Source organism: Hibiscus syriacus, unplaced genomic scaffold (genome assembly GCF_006381635.1).
Source record: "Hibiscus syriacus cultivar Baekdansim isolate YM2019G1 unplaced genomic scaffold, ASM638163v2 tig00110584_pilon, whole genome shotgun sequence".
Lineage (NCBI taxonomy): Eukaryota > Viridiplantae > Streptophyta > Magnoliopsida > Malvales > Malvaceae > Hibiscus > Hibiscus syriacus.
Genome location: NW_024062792.1, coordinates 3,095,834 through 3,117,168, shown reverse-complemented (window position 1 = coordinate 3,117,168; position 21,335 = coordinate 3,095,834). Strand labels below are relative to the sequence as shown.

The 21,335-nt window shown below is 33.8% G+C and overlaps 1 protein-coding gene across 1 annotated transcript; it reads left to right on the top strand.

Annotated features, from left to right (window-relative positions):
• The first annotated feature begins 6,486 nt into the window (after window positions 1-6,486).
• On the top strand, window positions 6,487-20,724 carry LOC120133526 (regulation of nuclear pre-mRNA domain-containing protein 1B-like). Its single transcript, XM_039150095.1, has 9 exons — window positions 6,487-6,657; window positions 8,287-8,392; window positions 9,673-9,920; window positions 16,535-16,705; window positions 16,858-17,014; window positions 18,555-18,694; window positions 18,791-18,826; window positions 19,552-20,426; window positions 20,524-20,724. Exons 2-9 carry the CDS (start codon window positions 8,314-8,316, stop codon window positions 20,528-20,530), a joined length of 1,713 nt encoding a protein of 570 aa, XP_039006026.1. The 5' UTR covers window positions 6,487-6,657; window positions 8,287-8,313; the 3' UTR covers window positions 20,531-20,724.
• Window positions 20,725-21,335: the final 611 nt, after the last annotated feature.

Below are 21,335 nucleotides of genomic sequence, written 5' to 3'. Positions count from 1 at the left end.
TTGATTAAAAAAGTAGAAAAAAAGTCCAGATGATCCAACATAATATTAAAGTGGCAACAAACAGACAAAAGTCCTATGCGGATTTGAAAAGAAAGGAGATTGAGTATCAGGTAGGAGATAAAGTATTTTTGAAAGTCTATTCTTGGAAGAAAGTTCTTCGTTTTGGTCGAAAAGGAAATCTCATTCCTAGATTCATTGGACCATATAGAATTATAAAAAGGAGTGAGACCAATAGTATATCAGTTAGTATTGCCTCTAGAAATGGAAAAGATCTACAATGTCTTTCATGTTTCGATGCTCAGGAGATATCGATCAGATCCTTCTCACATTATAGCACGGGAAGAAATAGAAGTTCAATGTGACCTGATCTATGAGGAAGAACCAGTACATATTTTAGCACATGAAGTCAAACAACTAAGGAACAAGATGATCCCATTAGTTAAAGTTCTTTGGAGAAGTATCAAAGTTGAAGAGGCGATATGGGAACGTAAAGAGGATATGAAAAGATAATTTTCTCTTCTCTTTGTATAGTGAAAATTTAAGGACGAATTTTCTTAAGGGGGAGAATTGTAATACCCCAAACATCGGGTCAGTGACTAAAATGTAAGGATTTAAAATTTAGCAGTTAAATTTGATAAATTGAAAAGTACAAGGATTGATTTTGGGAATTTATGGCTAGGACTTATTATTAAAGCTTGAAGAAAAGGAGGGCATTATGGATTTTTAGCAGGAAATGAATTTAAAATTCATTTTAAAGGATATTTAAAATGTGATGAATTAGGGAAAAAGGAAAAAGAAACATCTAGACTTCATCTTCATCTTCTCTCATTCCTTTCTACCGTGACCCTCCCCTTTTGCTAAGGTAAGTGATTGAAGTTAGTTATTTCTTTTATTTTTTCTTTGATTTTGAATCCTTGGGTGGTATAGAAACTTAATGAAGCTTAAAGATGATTAGAAGCTAAGAGATTGAGGAATTATTGGTGAATTAGTAAAATGGGTTTTGAAAGGAAATGATGAAATTTGAGTAGTTAGTGGATTTTAAAGGTATATCTGACTTTTCAAGGATCTAATTAAGGTATTTGAAGTATTATAAATGATTAAGAACATGTTTGAATAATAGGTATGATTTTTAGTTTTAAGTATTCTATGGAGAAATTTGGATATTAAAAAGGAGATTAATGGATGTAAGTTAGTTGGGATAAGTGATAATGAATTAGAGTGAATGAATGAAGGTAATAGTAAGGGATTTAAGTGAATTTTGGGTAAAATTCGAGTTAAAACAACTGAATTCTGGGTAAGAGTATCAGTACTAGAAGAACAATACCGATAATATAAGGTTAGATTGAAAGAAATGGTATGAATATGATGAACATTATCGATACTGATTAAAGTAGTTTCGATATTGATTTGGAAATATCGATATCAAGAGTAAGGTATCGATACTGTAATTAAAGATGAAATTCCAGAATGCCAAAATGGTATCGATACTGAAGTAGGTATCGGTACCATAGAAGAGAAGTATCAGTACTTTAAGAAGAGTACCGATACTATTCAGTCTGAAATGTTAAATTAGGGGTTTTAATTAGTTTATGTAAATGCTAATTGGTTAGTCTTTAATTGAGATTCAATATTTATTTTGGACATGTTGGTGTGTATATTTGGATTGAAAGCGTACCGAACAAAGCGACGTAGTAAAGAGATTGAACGAAAGTTAAAGATTTCGTTTAAGACTTACGTGAGGCAAATGTGAGTGCAATTTATTATTTTATAGTAGATATGAGGATGACTTGTGATAAGCCAACCTCGAAGGTTTTCGATCGAAAATAGTTTTATTTATATTATGCAATATTTTTATAATGTTTTATATAAATTGTATTTCTTAAGTAATGTTTTGATTTTATTAATATGTGAATATGATATATATGAATATGTTCTATGTGAAAATGTTCTTTGTGAATGTGATCTATGTGAATAAGAGATACTTTGAATAATGACATGTGAAATAATCATATGGTTAAAGCCCAAAGTATATGTTTTGAGAAGTAGAGGTATAGTTGGCATGCCAAAAGTCAAGGGTTCTACGCGGTCCTTCGGGATAATTTTACGCAGTCATTCGGGACAATTTTATGCGGTCCTTCGAGACAATTCTACGCGGTCCCTTGGGACAAATCTATGTGGCACTTTGGTGTATATTCTACGTGGCACTTCGGTGCAAATTCTACGCGATAATTTCGACTGCAGTTATAGTGCACAAACTCAATGTACTCACATACCTTGAGTTCTCAGTGATATGCATTGGGCTAATAAAACAAAGTGATATTAATTGAACCATGTGTAACAGTATATGTGATTTTCATGAAATGTACATTGATCTCTGTATGCAAGTTATTTTAAATATGTTTATACTCATTATGCCTCACTAAGTCTACGACTTAGCGTGTGATTGTTTCACACGTAGATTCAAAGAGATCCGAGGAGTAAATCTAGGAAAAGGCATCATACACTTGAAGAATATCAGTTCAGAACGATTTGAACTGTAGGTTTCTTATTATTTTGTAATTTTGTTGGCATGTATCATAAAAGTTTAAATTGAAATGCTCTGATTAGTTTTGTAACATACTATATTGATTTTATGTAAATATATTAAGTATTTATTTTCATTGTGAATTATAAATTTTCGATATTTACTTTTGTATGAGAGTTTCACCACTAATATTGAAATAAAAGTTTAAATTATCAACAAATTTCAAAAAGTCAAAGTTTTGGAAAGTTAATGTGACACCTCAGATTTGTATCCGAGTCTGGTACGGGTTGGGGGTGTTACATGAGCAATAAATGACTGTTTTAAAGTATGAGAGGTCATTTATTCTCAATTGGAAATCATTAGATGTTATCGTTTTCGCTTGAATCGATATCTAATTTTAAGACGAAATAGTAATATCTCTTTATTTCAATTAGGGTAATGAATGACTGTTTTAAGGCACGAAAGGTCATTTATTCTCGATTGGAAATAATTAAATATTATCGTTTTCACTCTTAAAATTATTTTATGTGTTGTTATTTCGAATTAATAGTGAACTTTAGAATGGAATTTTAATATTTCTTTATTTCGATTGGAGTAAGAATCGATTGCTTTAAGGTTTGAGAGATCAATTATTCTCAATAGGAAATATTATATATTATCATGTTTCATCCAAAAATTCAAAGAATATTATTTTTAGAGGATCTTAAATTAAATTAGACTCGAACTTGTAAATTTCATTGCACAGACAACTAATTAATTGACTAGGTACCGATTTAGGGCACTGTGGGGGGTGCTAATCCTTCCCCACAAGTAACCGACTCCAAAACTCGAATTTTGGTAACACATACCACATGTTTGTTGTTTTAATTAAAATTAATATTTTATTAAAATGACAAATATGTTTTTGGGCCCAATCACACCCAAATCAAAAATTGATAGCGAATCCTCGAACCACGTTTTATCATTAACCGATCACCAAAGAATTATTTTGAAACAAGACCCCCTTTTCCCCTTCGAAAAAAAAGTTTCGACAATTATACCAAATATTTTAACTTCCACATCAGCTTCTCCGATAAATATTAACGACAAGTGACTTAATTGAATGCATTTAAATAGTTGAGTGTCATGATTGATAAAATTTCAAAAATGGTGGTCAAAATGAAATGAGAGAATAGTTAGTGGTAACTGGTATAATTTATCCTTTATTTTAAATAATTTACCTTTAAATTTTTAACTAATTTATATTTATTCGTTGAGTCATTTAAAATTTTAAATTTTCATAAATTAAATTAATGACGCTCATCGTTAGTGGTGTTTATCATTGCTCGACGAATGTGACAAACTCGCCTACCTTTTATAGCGAAATGAATCAAAATGTTTAATTGACTTTAAGTTGTTTTGACAAAATAATTTTAGTAAATAGTGAATATTTTAATTTAATTAATGATCAAATAATAATAGTAACAATAATTAGTCAAGATTCTTAATTTGTGAGAATAATACCATAAATTTATATGATATTTAAAATGCTTGTTTGAGAGATTATTTAAATTACTCACCATTCCATTGAATTTCTAATTTCAGTTCATAAGAACAATCCAAATATATATAATCTTGATATTTATCAAAATAAAAACTATAGAAAAAGTCTAATACTCAATATGAAATGGTTTGTAGTTTTAAATACAAAAGTGTAAGATATAATTTGCAGCCACAAAAAGACGCTGTTAACATAGAACATATTTTCTATTAAGCAAAAGTTACTATAGAATCATTTTATGTTTTCTTATGGTTTGAAATATGTTTTAACTTGGCATGAATTAAATTAAATATTACGAAACAATATCAAAAACAAAAAATTACTTATTTGATGTTGTTATGTTTTATAATTCTTTGTTAATTGAAGTATGTCAGTATCTTTAAGCGGATAGTAAAGGTGAAGGGTCAATACGAGGCAATAATTTCAAGTCCTAGCACTCTTTTCAATGATTGTCTTTGAATTCACGTGTTTAATTACATGATTTTAAGAGTCCTCTTTACCAATGTCAAGTGATACACTTTTTCTAATAAAAGGAGTTTACGGCAACATTTGTTAGAAATACTCCCCTCTTTGAGTATATTATCGAAAACTTTCATAACACAAGGCATGCCCATTTTAACTTCACAGGTATTCTCCTAATTATTCAATTATTATTGTTTATAGCTATCACCACACTAATCGTTATAAATAAAACTATTAGGAAAGAAAAGTATTTAGGCTTATCATACTGTCTAGGAATGTTGTTCCTTCGATGTGACTTGTAAGATTAATTTCAAACAAGATTTATTATCAAGAAAATTATTATTAATTAATAAAACTAAAAGACATTGTTAACTAAAGAGCAGTTGCAAGTTCACGGACCTCCATCCTGCGGTTCCGCTGTTCCGAGTGTTTAATGTGGCGTCCCCCTCGAGCTGGAAGAGTCAAATTGAACAAGGATGGTGTAAGTCAGGGGAACCCGGGTATTGCAGGTACGAGGGGTGTTCTTCGTAGTGCATCGGGGGAGTGGATCATGGGTTTTGCTGCACATCTCGGGTTTTGTTCGAGTGTTGTTACGGAACTCTTTGCCTTACGTTACGATTTTTCCATTGCTTGGAGTTCTGGTTATTACGATATCGAATGCGAGGTGGATGCACAAGTTGTTCTTCGGCTTCTAGAGTCAAATGACATATCAACTCACCCTCTCCGCTCTCTTATTGAGGATATTCATGAATTTAAATCACGGAATCGGTTGCTAGTCTTCCAACACACCTACCGCGAAGGCAATTTTTGTGTCGATGCTCTTTCGAAGATGGGACTGGCTCTTGAGGATGATTTTGTGGTCTTCGATGATCCTCCAATGGAGGTCTCACAATGGTTAGAGATAGACCATAGGGGCGTAATTTTTTTCCTTTGTAACAAAAAAAAAAGACATAAGATTGAGAAGTTATACAATAAAAGAAAACGTTCAATATTTCAGGTTAATTACGTTTAATATTATTTATCATACGACAACGTTATAATTTAACGATATACATTTATTCACTTTTGTTTATTCATTAATTAAACCACAAAATTAAGTCAAATAATAACATTTACATCACATTCTTTATTAAAATGCGTTAAATACAAATATATAATTAAAATTAATATTATAAATAATATTATTTATTAGTTTAATATTTTGATTTAAGGTAAATACAGTCTTCAAAAGTTTGAAAAATATTAATTATTCACTAATTTTTGTTTTACTCAATTTAGTCTTTCAACTTGAAAATTTCCACAATTTATCATTTTGATTGATGTTAATCACTAAATTGAACACTTTTTTTTTTTTAAATTAGCTGAAGTCACATATGATTCGATAATGTTGTCAAGTGATATTTCTTTAAATTTATTATTTTTTATTTTTAAACTTTTTAGAGTTATTTTAGAATATTAACAATTCTTTATATATATTTTTTAAAATTATACATTTCACGTGATCGGATCGTAAAGTATCATGTAGCGGTAATAGTTTTAAAAAACTATTAAAATTTAATAGTTAAAATTAATTAATTTATTTATTTTTTGATTGGAGAGTTTAATAAATATATATTAGATTTAAAGTTAACTTTACGTAGCAGTAATAGTTTTAAAAAACTATTAAAATTTAATAGTTAAAATTAATTAAAAAATTAATTAATTTATTTATTTTTTGTTGGAGATTTTGATAAATATAGATATCAAATTTAAAGATTTAATAGTTAAATTAATTAAAATTTAATTAATTTATTTTTTTTGATTAGAGAATTTAATGAATTTAAATATCTAATTCAGTAAAAATAAATAAATTTTATTTGTTTTTTTTAATTTAAAGACATTGTACACCTTTAAGCCTAGTACTTTCAATCAAATAACATCATTTAGAAATTACGGAAAATAGTATTCTTGAGTAACTACGACAGGTTTCCTCAGTTCTTTCTCTTTCCCATACCTTGTTTTGTCCCAAAAAATAAATAATTGAATAAATAAGGGTTTCTTCTTCAGAATATTTTTAGGGTTTCCCTATCTCCACCAAATGGTCTCTTCCTAAAAGGAGTCCCTAATTTTCTACTGCTCCAAGTACTCTCAGGTTCGTTTTTTTTTATTTCTTATCGTAACCCAAGTGTTGTTGTTGTTGTTGTTATTATTATTATTATTATTATTATTATTATTATTATTATTATTATTATTATTATTATTATCTTTCTACTTTGAGAATTAGTTGGAATCTATTTTGATTTCTTCGAACCCTAGGGTTTCTATTTGGTTGCTAAGAGAATTAAGTAGAAGTGGAATTGAAAATTTCGAAATATTGATAGTTGATATTAGTTCTGTGAAGAATTTTGGTATTGGGAACATTTTCGATTCCTTTTTTTTAAAGAAAAAACTTGTTTATTGTTTTTATTTCTTTGTATAATTTGTAAAATTAAATAGTTTAAAATGGGATCTTTCTAATTAGTTTCAACGAGCAGTTTTCTTAGTTTTTATAAGTAGCAAACCAGACTTTAAATTTGGAAAGATTTTGCTAATGTTATTGAGCACTAGAAGAAATGCGTTAGAGCAATACATAGAATTGGTGGACGGTAATTAATGAAGGCATTTGCTTATAAATTATAATATGGAGAAAATGAAAGCTATAGCTGGAAATGTGTTTTCCACCGACTTTACTTTGTGGGAATACTAATTATAACTTATAAGACTAGTTCTGTGGTCATTGTGGGGTTTAGAGAGGGGTGAAAGTTCCTGAAAGCTCGAGTAAGGTTTTGTGCTTTTGTGGTTATACACTCATTGAGAGAGAAAGAAACCGATAGTAATTTTGAATTTCATTTCTGGGAAAATATTGAGTTGGTGCTCTCTAAAAAGTCTCTGTGTATTGTGTTTTGGAAATTCAATCTTGTTGGGAGTTGTGGCACGTACATTAAAATATTTGTTGGAATAAATTTGGAAGTCTTGCAGTTTTGCCTACAAAGGTACCGTGGTAGTTAGGATTGAGTACAAAGATTTTGTGGTTTGTATATGTTTTAGGATTATGGTTACAGTTTAGGATATATTAACTATTGGATTAGTTTAGATTTATCTCAATTGCAACCTAAGGAAACTTGAATTGTTGGATCTAGAAGTCTGATTAGTGGGAATTAATATGAAAATAGGCAACAATTAGATTTGAAAGTCACAAGAGACGTATTGTGATTAGGTTTGCTAGAAGGGAAGTAATTCAATATTAATGCCGTAGCAAGAGAGAAGAAGATTAGGGGAGGGTAAACGTTATCACAGAGAGGATGCATTTTATCCAACCAGGTTTCTATTGGCATATCATTGATGATGAATATTAAATTCTATAAGTTGTTATCATTAATGCTAAAGCATGGTAAACTGTAAATTAGATAATTTAATATGCTTTAAATGAATATGTAATATGTAACATGGTCGAGTACAACGCATGAGATCATAAATTAAGAAAAATTGAAATAATAGACTTGCATTAGGGGATTTTAGGGTTGGATTGTTGTTTAATACTTGAGGCATGGGTTCTGAATAGAATTTAACAATTGACTAGAAGCCTTTAGCAAACCCCATTATTTGGGATTTTAAGCCTCCTTGATATTTCTTTGAGATGATAGAAGAATATTTTTGAAGCATTTTTTTCATGTTAATATGTTTTTCTCTGCTACCTTTCTTTCACTTTTAAATCTGCTTAATTAAAAGGGGTTTTCTGAAGGCTATGTAAAGCTCATAAAGCAGCAAGATGAGCAATGAAGCTTTTGATGGGCGGATACTGACTGAGAAACTATCGAAACTAAACAATTCGCAACAAAGTATTGAATGTATCCTACAGTTTTAAGTTTAACTGGAGGTTTCTTATTAAGAAAATAATAATGCTGGCATAGTCTTTCACTTACATTAGTGCTACATAATTACAATGACACTCCTGATTATTGAAATTTGGTGTATTCTAAAGTTTATAATTGAAGAACATGAATCTTTTGTTCATCTTATTTCTTTATATAAATGTTCTCTCTTCATATGAACCAGTATTGTTAAGGTGTGCGACTAGGCATCACACCTTAGCACTTGCAACAAAATCTCTTTAAACCTTTTATAGACAAGGTCCATTTGATCAAGTGCATGCTTTTTGTGTTTAGATATGTTTTTGTTAGGCAGTATACGCAAAATGTAATAGTCTGATTGAAATTCTCTCAATTCTTTAATTGTGCATTTACTAATAAAAGCAGGATGTCAAATGTTTCTCAATATTTCATTGTTTAACAACGCATATGAGATAGTAAGAAAGTTATGAATATTGACCAAGAAAAGAAAAAGGGAAATTTTGCTTGTTTTGTATTATAAGCTGAATCGCCCTTTAGAGTTTTATCATAACTATACATCTTAAGCTTATATATATATATATATACGCACACAACATTTATACAAAAATATACACATTCATATTGCATTGTAAGTCGCTCAGGGAAGTCTCTCTCTGCCTTTTTTTCTTCTATGCATTGAGCTTCAAGGCTCAAGCAATGTAATATTTTTAGTAACTGCTAACATTTTTCATTTAAATTTAAAGGAGAATGAGTTTATGTAAATTATCTGCAAATACTAATTTCTTTTGTTTGAGATGTGTGATCTACCGTTGTGCTTAGAGGGCATAGATTGTTGCTTTTAGGAATTCTTGGTGATTCTGATGTTATTGCCTGTTTGTTTTATGGGGGACCTGTTATTGTCATCATCATTAATTTTTAAATTAATTTGAGTCTGCTCTTTTATTTTGTCTTCAAAGAAAGTCATGTAACTAGATTCTCCGCAAAGATAGCATAATGTTGTTATATATAGTAGTTAAATCTTTTAAGTCGGCCAATGCTTCAAAACATTTCCACAAACTATTTTGAATTTATGGGTTAGCAGTATGACTATTTAGAGTTACTTGTTTGTCAGCATAATTTTCTAACTTAATAGATAATCTCTTGCAAGAAAGAATGGTTATTGGATGAAATACAAAAATTTCCAAAAAAATGTAGCACTTTTACTTAATAGTTAACTTTTATTTGTTATATACTAGCACAAATTGTTGGTAGCATGCATTTCCTTCACATTTCTTCAGCGTTGTCTCGTTGGTGTATTACTCACCGGAAGAAGGCAAAACAGATTGTTGAAACATGGGACAAATTGTTTAACTCTTTCCAGAAAGAACGGCGGGTTTCTTTTCTGTATTTAGCTAATGACATTTTGCAAAATAGTAGGCGAGAGGGAAGTGAGTTTGTAAATGAATTCTGGAAAGTTCTTCCAGTAGCTCTCAAATGTGTGTATGATGATGGTGATGAGTATGGAAAGAAAGCTGTAACCCGACTGGTAAGTATTTTATTCAATTTTGAGAACTTTTCTTTCTGTAGCTTTTATCAAATGAATTAACTACTTCAGGTTTTGACTACTGGTCTGGTGCTGTGGTAACATTTTCTTTTCTAATGGCTGCCCTCTGTCACATTTCCAGGAAGCTAATGTCTTGAATGTAAAAAAAATACTTTTGGTTAATTATTGTCCCTCATCTCGCTTCCTCTTGACATGCAATGCAATGTATTGCTTTGAATGTCAACAACAGTTCTTTAGTCTGCTTTCATGTAGAACCAATCAACATAATAATCAATATGGGCTTTGCTTGTTTTTTTATAATGATATGGGTTTTGCTACTTGGTGTCAATCTTGCATTTTGTTTTCTTTTGCTTTAAAGTGGCTTCATATGGCTTTAATGGCTATTGTAATAAATTCTAGGGTATTGTAATTAGTTGTTTGGTGATGGAATTTTTAGCCTAAATGGAAGTAGTCAAAAAGTTGCATTTTTAACGGTGATTAATTCCACCCCAAATAGGATTAAAGATAGAATGTTTTCCTGGAAGCTCATGTAGAGTATACTCATTTATTTGATGAATATGATTCCACGGTCCTTGTGGAACTATTGTCACAATTTTGCTTATGATCTTGGTACTACTAATTGTTGTCTGTGTTAGTTGCGTCTCTTCTTAAATGGCAGTGTTAACTTTACTTGTGCTACAACTATATTGATATATGAGACATCAATAAAGTGTGTTTGCCCTTAGTTGTGCGAGATATTTTTTTCCTATTATTTTACGTCTAAGCCTTTTCTACCCAAGCCAACCGTCTAAGATTGGTATTAGGCTCACTAATCAGCAATTCACAGTTCACATTTATCCCTGGTTGCCAAATACTCGATTGCTCTCTGATCGCCAATTAAGTAATTGACTCAGTGAGGAGTGGAAGATCGGGTGTAGTGTTCAAGGCTGATTTTAAGAAAGCATACGATACCGTCGATTGGGATTTCCTCATTCAGATTATGAAAGATTCAAGTTGGCTAGGGGTCTGAGGCAGGGGTGTCCCCTCTCGCCTTTGCTTTTTAATATTGTAGGAGAAGCGTTACACTTGATGATCGAGAAGGCAATATATAAGAGGCTGTTCTCAGGCTGTATAGTAGGAAATGGAGCAATCAGTTTGGAGATTTCCCATTTACAGTACACCGATGATCTTATTTTGTTTTGTGGAGCAGGGGAAATGCAAATTTGTAATGTGAAAAAGGTTCTTTGGGTGTTTGAACTTTCATCGGGGTTTAAATTGAACGTGAAATAATGTATGCTTTTTCGAATCAATACTGAAGCACATAATCTCTGCTTGTGGGCTTCCCGTATTGGGTGTTCGGATGGTTTGCTGCCAACAAATTATCTAGGCCTCCCTTTAAGGGCAAAGCGTAATGCCCAATCCATATTGGAGCCTGTAATAGACAAAGTAGAGAATAGATTAACGGGGTGGAAGTCTTTAACATTGTCATTTGGTGGTAGAGTATCGTTGGTTAAATCTGTTCTAACCAATCTTCTGGTATATTACTTATCGTTATGCAAATTACCAATGTCAGTGTACTAAAAACTTAACAGTATTATCTCGATATTTCTATGGGGAGAGGCGCCTGGTAAAAAGGGCATTCATTGGATCTGTTGGAGCAACCTTTGTATGCTGGTCAAATACGGATGTTTGGGAATTATCGATCTTTTGCACAAAACATGGGTTTACTTGGTAAATGGTGTTGGCGTTTTGGTCTGGAATGTTTGAGTCCTTGAAAACAAGTCGTGGCAGCCAAATATAACTTTGACCCTTCCTTTGTCCTCCTATCTTGTCCGAAGACCCAAGGATCGTCATGGATATGGAAAGGAATTGTAAGCAATTTTAATGGGGAGGTAGGTGACTCGAAGATTAGAGGTGAAATGAAAATTCAGGTTGGTGATGGCAAGAGGGTGAAATTTTGGCAGGACATTCGGATTGGTAGTCGACCCCTTATGATTGCATTTCCTAGGATGTTCACGCTTGCAATAAACAAAGCAGGTTGTGTGGCGGATTTTGGTTCTAAATCGGAGATGGGATGGAGTTGGACCATTAAACATAGCAGGTTATGTGGCGGATTTCGGTTCTAAATCGGAGATTGGATGGAGTTGGAGCATCCAATTTAGAAGGGCAATATTTGACTGGTAACGCGAACAATGTTCCGCAATGCTTTGCCTGCAGAACGAATTTGAGAACCCTTCGATATCATCTGATCAATTGAGATGGCTTGGAACAAATGATGGTCAATATACTGTGAAATTGGCTGTTAAGGTTTTTATTCCCTTGGGTCAGATGGAGTTGATTGGAAGAAGTTGATCTGGCAGTGGATCACTCCACAAGAGGCGTTTATTTGGTGAGTGATTCATCGGAGAGTTTCAGTTAGATTGGAACTCGCAAAAAAAAGGGAGTTGTTTCGCTGTCGGATAGCTGTTGTCCTTTTTGTTTGAAGTTACATGAATAGGTTGAACATTTATTTATTTCCTACAGCGTCTCTTGGAGATTATGGGGAGCATTTCTCGCAATTTGGAATATTTCGTCCGCCTTGCGAAACGAACTGAAAAGATTCTTAACAGCTTGGAGAGAACTTCTCCCGGTTAATAAGAATTGTAGGATGGTATGGGGAATACTTCTGCTAGCGGTTTTTTGGACTATATGGACATAGGAACGAGGTGATTTTCAGAGAAGAAACTGGATGTGATGCAAATGGTCTTTACTATCAAGCTTCGGGTACCCTGTTGGTTGAAAGCGAAGTTCTCGGATGCCTCGATAAGCAAGGAGGACCTGATCATTGATTTATCGCGTGCGGATTACGATTTATTGAGGAAGAAACCGGAATTGATGCATCCTGCTTGGTCTCCACTTCCAATGGGGAAATTGAAGTTTAATGTTGACGGAGCTATAAGGTCAGTTGGTATCGCTCGAGGTATTGGAGGGGCGCTTCGTGATCATTCAGGTAAACTATTGATATCATTCTCGGTTCCTTCAGGTGGTGGATCTTCCCTTTAAGCGGAAGCAAGGGTGATTGATCACGCAATTAATCTATATAAAAATTCCGAGTGGAGCAATGAGTTTGGACTGGTAGTAGAGTCGGATTGTGCGGTGGTGGTCAGTTGGCTATTAAATGTTTCTAGCATCCCATCATATTGGGCATCTTTGTTGATTCCTATCGCGACCTCTATTCTACAAGATAACATTGTTCTCGAGTTCACCCCAAAAAGATGCAACTCGCTAGTTGACCTTTTTAGCAAAACAGACTGTCAGATGAGAAGTTGTTTTTGGAGGGACTGGATATAAAGTTTATTGTTGATGTTATTCCTAGGATAGGGGATGGGTTTGATCTTAGTTGGCTAAGGTTAATGTTTCCGGTTGCCATTAAAAGGGTATCCGGATAGTAGGTTATAAAGGTGGGTGAAATGTTGATGATTCAAGGGTTGATTTTAGCATAGGTGGTCCTGATTTATGTCGGATTAAGGGAGAAACTTTTTAAGGAGACGAGGTCTTATATTGTGGCATTGTCTAGGGTGCACTCTTTTTTCTCCAAATAGGTTTAGGGAGGATTTTTAATGAGGCCCCTAATAATGCTTATCGTTATTAATAAAATTCCCAACCTTTCAAAAAAAGTATCTTTAGAGTTTAAATCTAGGGTTAGGCTCCAATTGAACCTTTCCAAGAGCAAACTTTTTAGTATTTTTTTTTTGTAGGTGCTTTTTCGTCGAAGTATCTTGGCCTCCCTCTTGGTGCAAAGAACAATTCGATATCGTTACGGGACTATCTTTAGCAGGAAGAGTGGTGCTTGTAAAATCGATTCTTAGTTCCTTGCCAATTTACTTCCTGTCTCTTTTTAGAATGCCCTCTTGCGTTTTGATGAAATTAAACTATATTATGGCAAAGTTTCTTTAGGGAGGTTCGGTCGAGAGGAGGAGGGTACGTTCGGTTAGTTGGTCAACCGTTTGCCAACCTAAGGATATGGGAGGCTTGGGAATCATTAACCTGAATCTTATGAATCGAGCCCTCCTGGATAAATGGACTTGTAAATTTGCTAGCGAGAAAGATTCGTGGTGTAAAATGGTTGTTTGCAGCAAATATAATCTAGATCCTAGGTCTATCTTGGTGGAAAATTCGTTTTCCCCTCGAGCCTCCTTGCTATGGAAAGGTGCGCTGAATAATTGTGTGATAAATGATGATTTCGGTTATGCTTTCGCCATCATGTTAAGTTACATGATTATTCGCTCCCTTAAATCTCAGTTCCCGAGATTATTTGCTCTTTCTGTTATTAAAGGAGGAAAAATCGCTGAGTTTAGAAGCCTTAACTCTTCGGTTTGGTGCTAGGATATCCAAATGAGGAGGAACCTTAGTGATTGGGAATTGGAGCAGTGGTTAGAGCTTAATTCTTTGCTATGTAACTTCTCTTTTGGGACGTTTGAGGATAATTGCTATGTTTGAACTGGGAATGGGAAAGGCTCCTACTCGGTTAAGTCATGTATCAGCTTAATGAACGGTTTGATTGAAGATAATCCTTCTTGGACTAAGCATGTGTGGATTGGGGTTGTCCCACCTCGAGTCGAGTCCTTTGTCTGGCAGGTTTTCCATAAGAAGTTGGCGATAAAAACCGAGCTCCTTAAACGTGGTGTAACTGAGATTGTGGATAATCTTTGTCCGTTCTGTGGTTCGGGATCGGAGATTGTTTCTCATTTATTTGTGTCTTGTAGAGTTGCATGGGATTTGTGGGTTCAGTTCCTGCGTCTTTGGAATGTGTCTTTTGCCTTTCCTGATAATCCTACTACCCTCTTAGCTTCTTGGTTGGATTTAGTCTCCCGCTCTCATATTTGATCTCTATTCCTAGGGCGATATTGTGTTCAGTTTGGAAGTGTAGGAATGCTTTAATTTTTGAGAATGGGAAGTTGGATCCAACTCATCTTTTTTTCCTCACTAGATATAGATTGGCAGCGTGGTTTTCTACAAAGTTATCTAATAATTCTATCCCATTTGACATCATGGTGGGGGATCCTTGGTTGGTTGATTCTTGTTTGAGTTACAGAAAGTTAATCTCTTCTACCCCCTTTTGGAATCTTCCACCCCCGGGATTTTACAAAGTAAATGTTGATGGTGCGTTGAATAAGGATTGGCAAAGAGGCGGTATTGGAGGCTTACTTCGAGAATCGGATGGTCTTCTACTGGGGTCCTTCTCTAAACCTAAACCTGTAGGGCCTAGTCCTCTTATCCTAGCTGAGTTGAGGGCAGTTAAAGCTAGTTTACTATCCTTCATGGAGCCTGTTTGGGATTCAATGGGGCGTTTGATTTTGGAGAGTGATTGTTCTAATGTTGTGGATTGGATTAATAATCCTGGCTCCTGTACAACCCTGTTTGAATCACAAGTGAAGTAAATTGTGGCTATTGTTTTGGATCAAAATGTAATTGTGAGGCACATCCAGAGATGTGCAAACTAGGAGGCGGATAAGCTAGCGAAATTAGGAATTGGTTAACTATATGCTTAGTTTTCTGTTTTTGTTTGTTTTGTCTTTAGGTGGTTTTGTTTCTTGGTTGGGGGTCTTTTCCTAGCTATGCTCTATGTACTCTCCGTGACTGTTGTGGTTTAATAATAAAATTTGAGGTACTCTTTTCCTCCTTCTAATGTTCGTTGGGATGCCCTTTTGTATTTCGGCAGATATGAAGGGGTTTTTTAATGAGGTCTTCCATTCTTATTCCCAAAAAAAAAATCTAGGGTCAGGGTTGAAACTTTGCTTGCAAGAAAGCAATCCTATTTGAATGAATTGTGGGCTTTACAGTCAACAGGATCATTCTTATTATTTTCTTGAATTAATAGGAAGAAGCTAGTGGTTTTAATAAGTTTTCTGAAGTTCCATCTTCTTTCCTAATCGTTTGTTCAACCTTATTGCTTTTGATTGCTGCACTATGTTCATTGATGGGGTAGCCCTTATCATTTGAAAAATCTCAGGAATATTAAAATTCCTCGGCCAAAAGCACCCTGAGAACCAAAAGATGTCACATCTCGCAACCATATTACGTCCTATGCATGCTGACACCTTTCTTTTTGTAACAGATAAAATGCTTTTCTGATTTTTTGGAATTCATTGATTATAATAAAGACCATGGCTCAGATAGAAAATTTCTCAATTTTCCATTGTCAAAAACAAAAAAAGTTGTATTGGCATCTCTGTCTGTAAAAATGATAGATGGCCATGGCATTAATGTCAGGTCATACATGTGACATTTTTTAGTGGTAAGGGTCAACCTGGATATGAGTTATAGATTAGGAGCTTTCTCTGGATAGAAGAGAAGAATAGTGGCTTATTTAGGAAGCTAGATAAAGTTCTAGTGCTTTATTTAGTATTTGGCCCCATCAATTTTGTAGTTAGGATGGTATATCCTAGTATTTTTAGTGGATTATCCTTTGTTTGCTGAAAGAATGTTGTAATGGTTTATGTTGTTTTGTTATATATTTTTTACTGTATACCTACCAGGTAACAGTTTTTTCCCCTTTTCTTCCTTTATTGTTTTGGGTTTCCACTTTTCCTTATGGGGTGATCGGTTTGATGGTTTGTTTGCATGGTAATTGTTAGGTTGACATATGGGAAGAAAGAAAAGTTTTTGGTTCTCAAGGACAGAATCTTAAAGATGAAATGCTCGGAAAGAATCCTGCTCCTTCTCCTTCTCCTGCTGCTTCCGTGTACAATGGAAAAGGCTCAAATCCTATCAAGATAGTGAAGAGGGATACACATGCAGTAAGAATTGTAAGTTTACCTATTCAGTTCTCCTTTGTAGTTTGATCTATTAATTTGATTCTAGCCATTTTGTTTGTATTTCTTATAACTTAAGATTTTTTCTTGGTCTTTTCTTTTGCAATTTTTTATATGTTTCTCTTTCTTAATCTTCTCACCATCAGAAATTGGCTGTTGGAGGCCTTCCAGAAAAGATACTAACTGCATACCAATCTGTTCTTGAGGACAATCCAAATGAGGATACTGTTCTAAACAAGTGTAATGCTGCTGTACAAAATTTGGGTAATCTTGGGGAAAATGTTGAAAGTAGTTTAACTCAAGGTATGAGTTCTGCTATGAGATTTCATGTATGCTTACATTTTATTAAGATTTTATTTACCAATAAAAAGAAAAATACTCTTTCTCCTCCTCTCTTTGTATATGTTTTTTTAAATGTAATTTTACAAAGATTTTTTCACTATTGTAAAAATAATACTGAAGCTGTTAGAACTAGAAGAAAATCTGAAGTTGTTACAAATCTACATGTGTCAAATTCTTGATTTTAGATGTATGAAGATTGAAATCTCACAAGTACCTGGGATTCTTAATTCTGGAACAAAGGTCTCTTGGTAGGGTGAAATCCTAGTTTTGCTAGGCATTCAAACTACGATTGACAATCAGTCATAAATCATTCTAGCAAGAGGATACTTCATGTTTTGTTCTCTTTGAGTTCATTTTAAGTTATTTCATGTTAGCTCCAAATATTAGAACTGAAACACATGCAATTTAGTAAGACCTATCTATTGGCCAAAAGTAAAATCCTAGGAACACAATTTCTGTGCCTCTCTCTCTCTCTCTCTCTCTCTCTCTCTCATCTATATGTGTGTGTAATTCATCTTGCTTAACTTCTTCTATCATCCCAGTGGGCAAAAGTTTTCCTGTTTATAGTGCCAGTCTATGTAAATCAATTAAGGTCTCTTAAGGCTTTTAGTGGTGATACTTGACCTCACTCATAAGCAGTTGCTATTAGTTAGGTTCTTTAGATTTTAATACATGGTCTCCTTGTTGATTGTGATTTACTGGATGTGGGAGTTCATTTTGTTGCTGCCTGGTTTTATGTAACAATCATGAGAATGGAACATCATAAGAATCCATCCTACGTAGTTTTTTTTTTTCATAGAAGCCATCCTAAGTAATTAGACGTAAGTATTTCAAGAGTCATTTAATTAGCTTTATAAGGTTATTGGCCTTTGATTTTTCTCTGCAATTATGCTTGTTTATTGTTGCCTTAGTTGAGAATGTAATGCATAATACTCCTGATTGATCCAATCCAGTCCACCAATGCACAAAAAAAAAATCCCTGAGGAATTATGGACTTGATTTTGGATGCATAATTGAGGACTCTGGTGCTGATCTGTTTTCTAAAATATTAATAGTTCAAATCTTTAATGAGATAAGATCAACACGTTTGAGACTGCATTGAAGGGATAAACGAAGTTTGATGCATAAGAGTTGTTCTATTGACTATTGGTGCATCTGCTGATTAATTTTCTCCTCTACAAATTAAGTACAATTATTGTGTTCTAATATGTTTTGAATGTATTACAGATCTAGTGCATTTGATCCAGATGAGTCCCCTAATCATTTTTTTGATTTAATAGTGATGAACGAGAACATATATTTGAACCTTTTACTTAGGAATTGTCATATGTGTTTTCTTGCAAAAATAATTTAATTGGGCATCTCTTGGTTGAGGTTGTAAACTGCTGATTATTTATTTCTTGGTAACCTGAAGTTTGATGTTAGTACAATCTTGCCTTAAGTTTTGAATTATTGTGTGCTTTTGTAACAACACGAAGTGCATGTGTTTGATTTTGGTTAGGAAATCAGAATGGATCTGCCTTGGTAGTTGAGCTACAGCAGCAAGAAAATGCTCTCCAGCAATATGTTGAACAACTTGAAAACATTGAAACAACCAGGGCTACTTTGATTTATCACCTTAAAGAAGCACTTGAGGAACAAGTATGCTTTCGTCACTATCATGTCTTCATGAGTTGGAAATTATAGCTTGAAATCATTTGTCCCTTGTTTAGTACTCAATTATTTAAAGTTTTTCAGGAATCAAAGTTGGTGCTTATTCGTAGTCAGCTGCAGGTAAGAATTGCATTTTTACTAACAAATTGCTTGAGCTGATAATTTGCATCAAGCAAGATTTTAAATGTATAGATTTGTTTAGATCTTCTAAGAAGAAAATTCTTTGCAATTCGACTTATTTGCTACTGTTGGAGCGAATCACAAACAACTGGGATACATTTTCTGTATAGCTAGACCGGAATAAAACTTGTAGTTTGGGTTAATAAATTTAACTAAAACCAAGTACCATGTTTTATTTGGAATATTCAAACATTTAGAAATAGAAAATTTGATGTTATCCTTTTTAAAGGTATATTGAAAAAAAAAATAAAGAAGTTAAAAGGAAACTCAATCTTTTTTCACTTGCACCTATTGCCCTACAAAATAGCATATTTAAGTGTTCAGGCGTGTGTCTGATCAAATGTGCATCATCCAAAAGTCTCGAATTTGCTATCAGTATTTGATGCTAAATTACAGGATCTAGATAGGCCTGCCTAGGAGGGTCCCTTACCCATGGATTTAAATCGCGGTCGCGGTCGCATAGCGTTTACCGCGATTGCGGTCATAGCGGGCGCTATTGCAGGTATAGCAGGTATCACGGAGGGAGCCGCTACCGCTTTTTTGCGGGTGTTATCACGGTCGCAAACCGCTATTTAAAACCCTACCCTTAACGATTTCGGATATAAATGCAACTTGTACAACATTTTCTATTTTTTCAAATTAAGTGAAAGTGATTATGTATGCAGGTTGCTCGTGGTCAGATTGAGCAAGGAAACAATTTAAGGAACAGGCTGAGTTTACCCACTTTGCATGGCCATTTATCTATTATTCCTACAGTTGAGGCTGTATCTGTAGGCGAACAGAACCTTCCTTCAGCTCCGCCATCTGGCACTCCACCTCAGCCTCATCTTCAGCAGCCTGTGATTTCCTTAGCACCGTCAGAACTGACTGAAGAAGATAACAAGAAATCTGCAGCGGCTGCTGTTGCTGCCAAGCTCGCTGCTTCAACTTCTTCTGCTCAGATGCTTACATCTGTACTTTCGTCCCTTGTTGCAGAAGAAACTGCCTCTATGAATGGTAGCTTAAATTCCGGTGGGTTCGCATCGGGGTTATCAATGTTTCCTCTTGAAAAGCGTCCCAAACTTGAAAAACCAATGCCTGTGTCAGATCCAAGCAATTCAGACATCCCCAGAACAACTTACTTTAACCCCCTGCAGCAGCAGCCAATTAACAACATGCCACTTGCACCATCGACTGGTATGCAACCAATGTCTCAAGGCAACCAGATTCAAGCTTCCTTTGCCTCTGCTCCGCCTCCCTCGCTCTCTCCTGCAAATCCTTCAGGAAGTCGATATATGCAGTCAACAGGTATGATGATAGGGGTAATGCCTTACGGATATGGAGCAAACACACTGCCACCACCACCTCCTCTTCCCCCACATATAGTATTGAATTTAGCTAGACCTGCTTCTCAGCCACTACAGCCGCCACAGTCTCGGCCTCGGCAACAGCCACAATCTCAGCCTCAGCAGCAGCCAACCACAATAGGGTTTTACCGGCCACCTGGTATTGGGTTTTATGGGAAAAACCCTCGGTCAACACCACCTGTACCTCGACAACTGTAAGCTTCGCCTGAAAATCACATTTTATGCTGCATGGAAAAGGGTCACGCAAATATCATTTTGAATTGGATTTAAGACAAATCCAAAATGATGCAGGTCATAAACTATATATTTCCTTGGAAAAATGATGATAAGGCTGACAGTGGTCATGAATAATGTAAACTAGCAGAGAAGTTGAGGCATCAGTTATGTTGTCTTAGACATAAACCAGAGAGCATGAGCAAAGCTCCAATCATTTACAACCCGAACCCATTGGCTCGACCTAGTTTGTTCAATATACACCCTGTTGTTTGAAAATGTTTCCATGGTTCCCTGCAACTCTTTGTTTAGTACTACCACATGATAGCTCAGGCATAACGTGTTAGTTGATGTACCAAAATAGCAAGTAACTTAACTGCCTTTGTCTGAGATGTCTAGTGGTTCGTTTGTTTTACTGAAAATGTTTTATAGAAAATGTTTTACGTAAAATGAATTATATTTTTGGAAAATATTTTTTGAAAAAATTTTTTTGGTGTTAGGAAGATATGTAAATTATTTTTCACTAATTGATACTTTTTTTTATAAATTATTTATTGCAAATATAAAATATAATAAATAATATTATTTATTATAAAAACTTAATATTATTTTTTAAAAATATTAGAATAATTTATTTAATACTATTTATGCCAATATTATTATTAAAATAGTATTTCTATAATTTTATAAATAAAAATATTAATTCTAGTATATTCTATTAAAATAAAAATGTGATAAATTATATTGAATATCTATAAAAATAAAAAAAAATAATGTGATATTTTAAAATTATTAATAAATATATTTTAAAGAATTTTTATAATATTATTAGACTATTATATTAATATTAAATACATAAATAAAATATTCACTATTAATAATTCAATAAT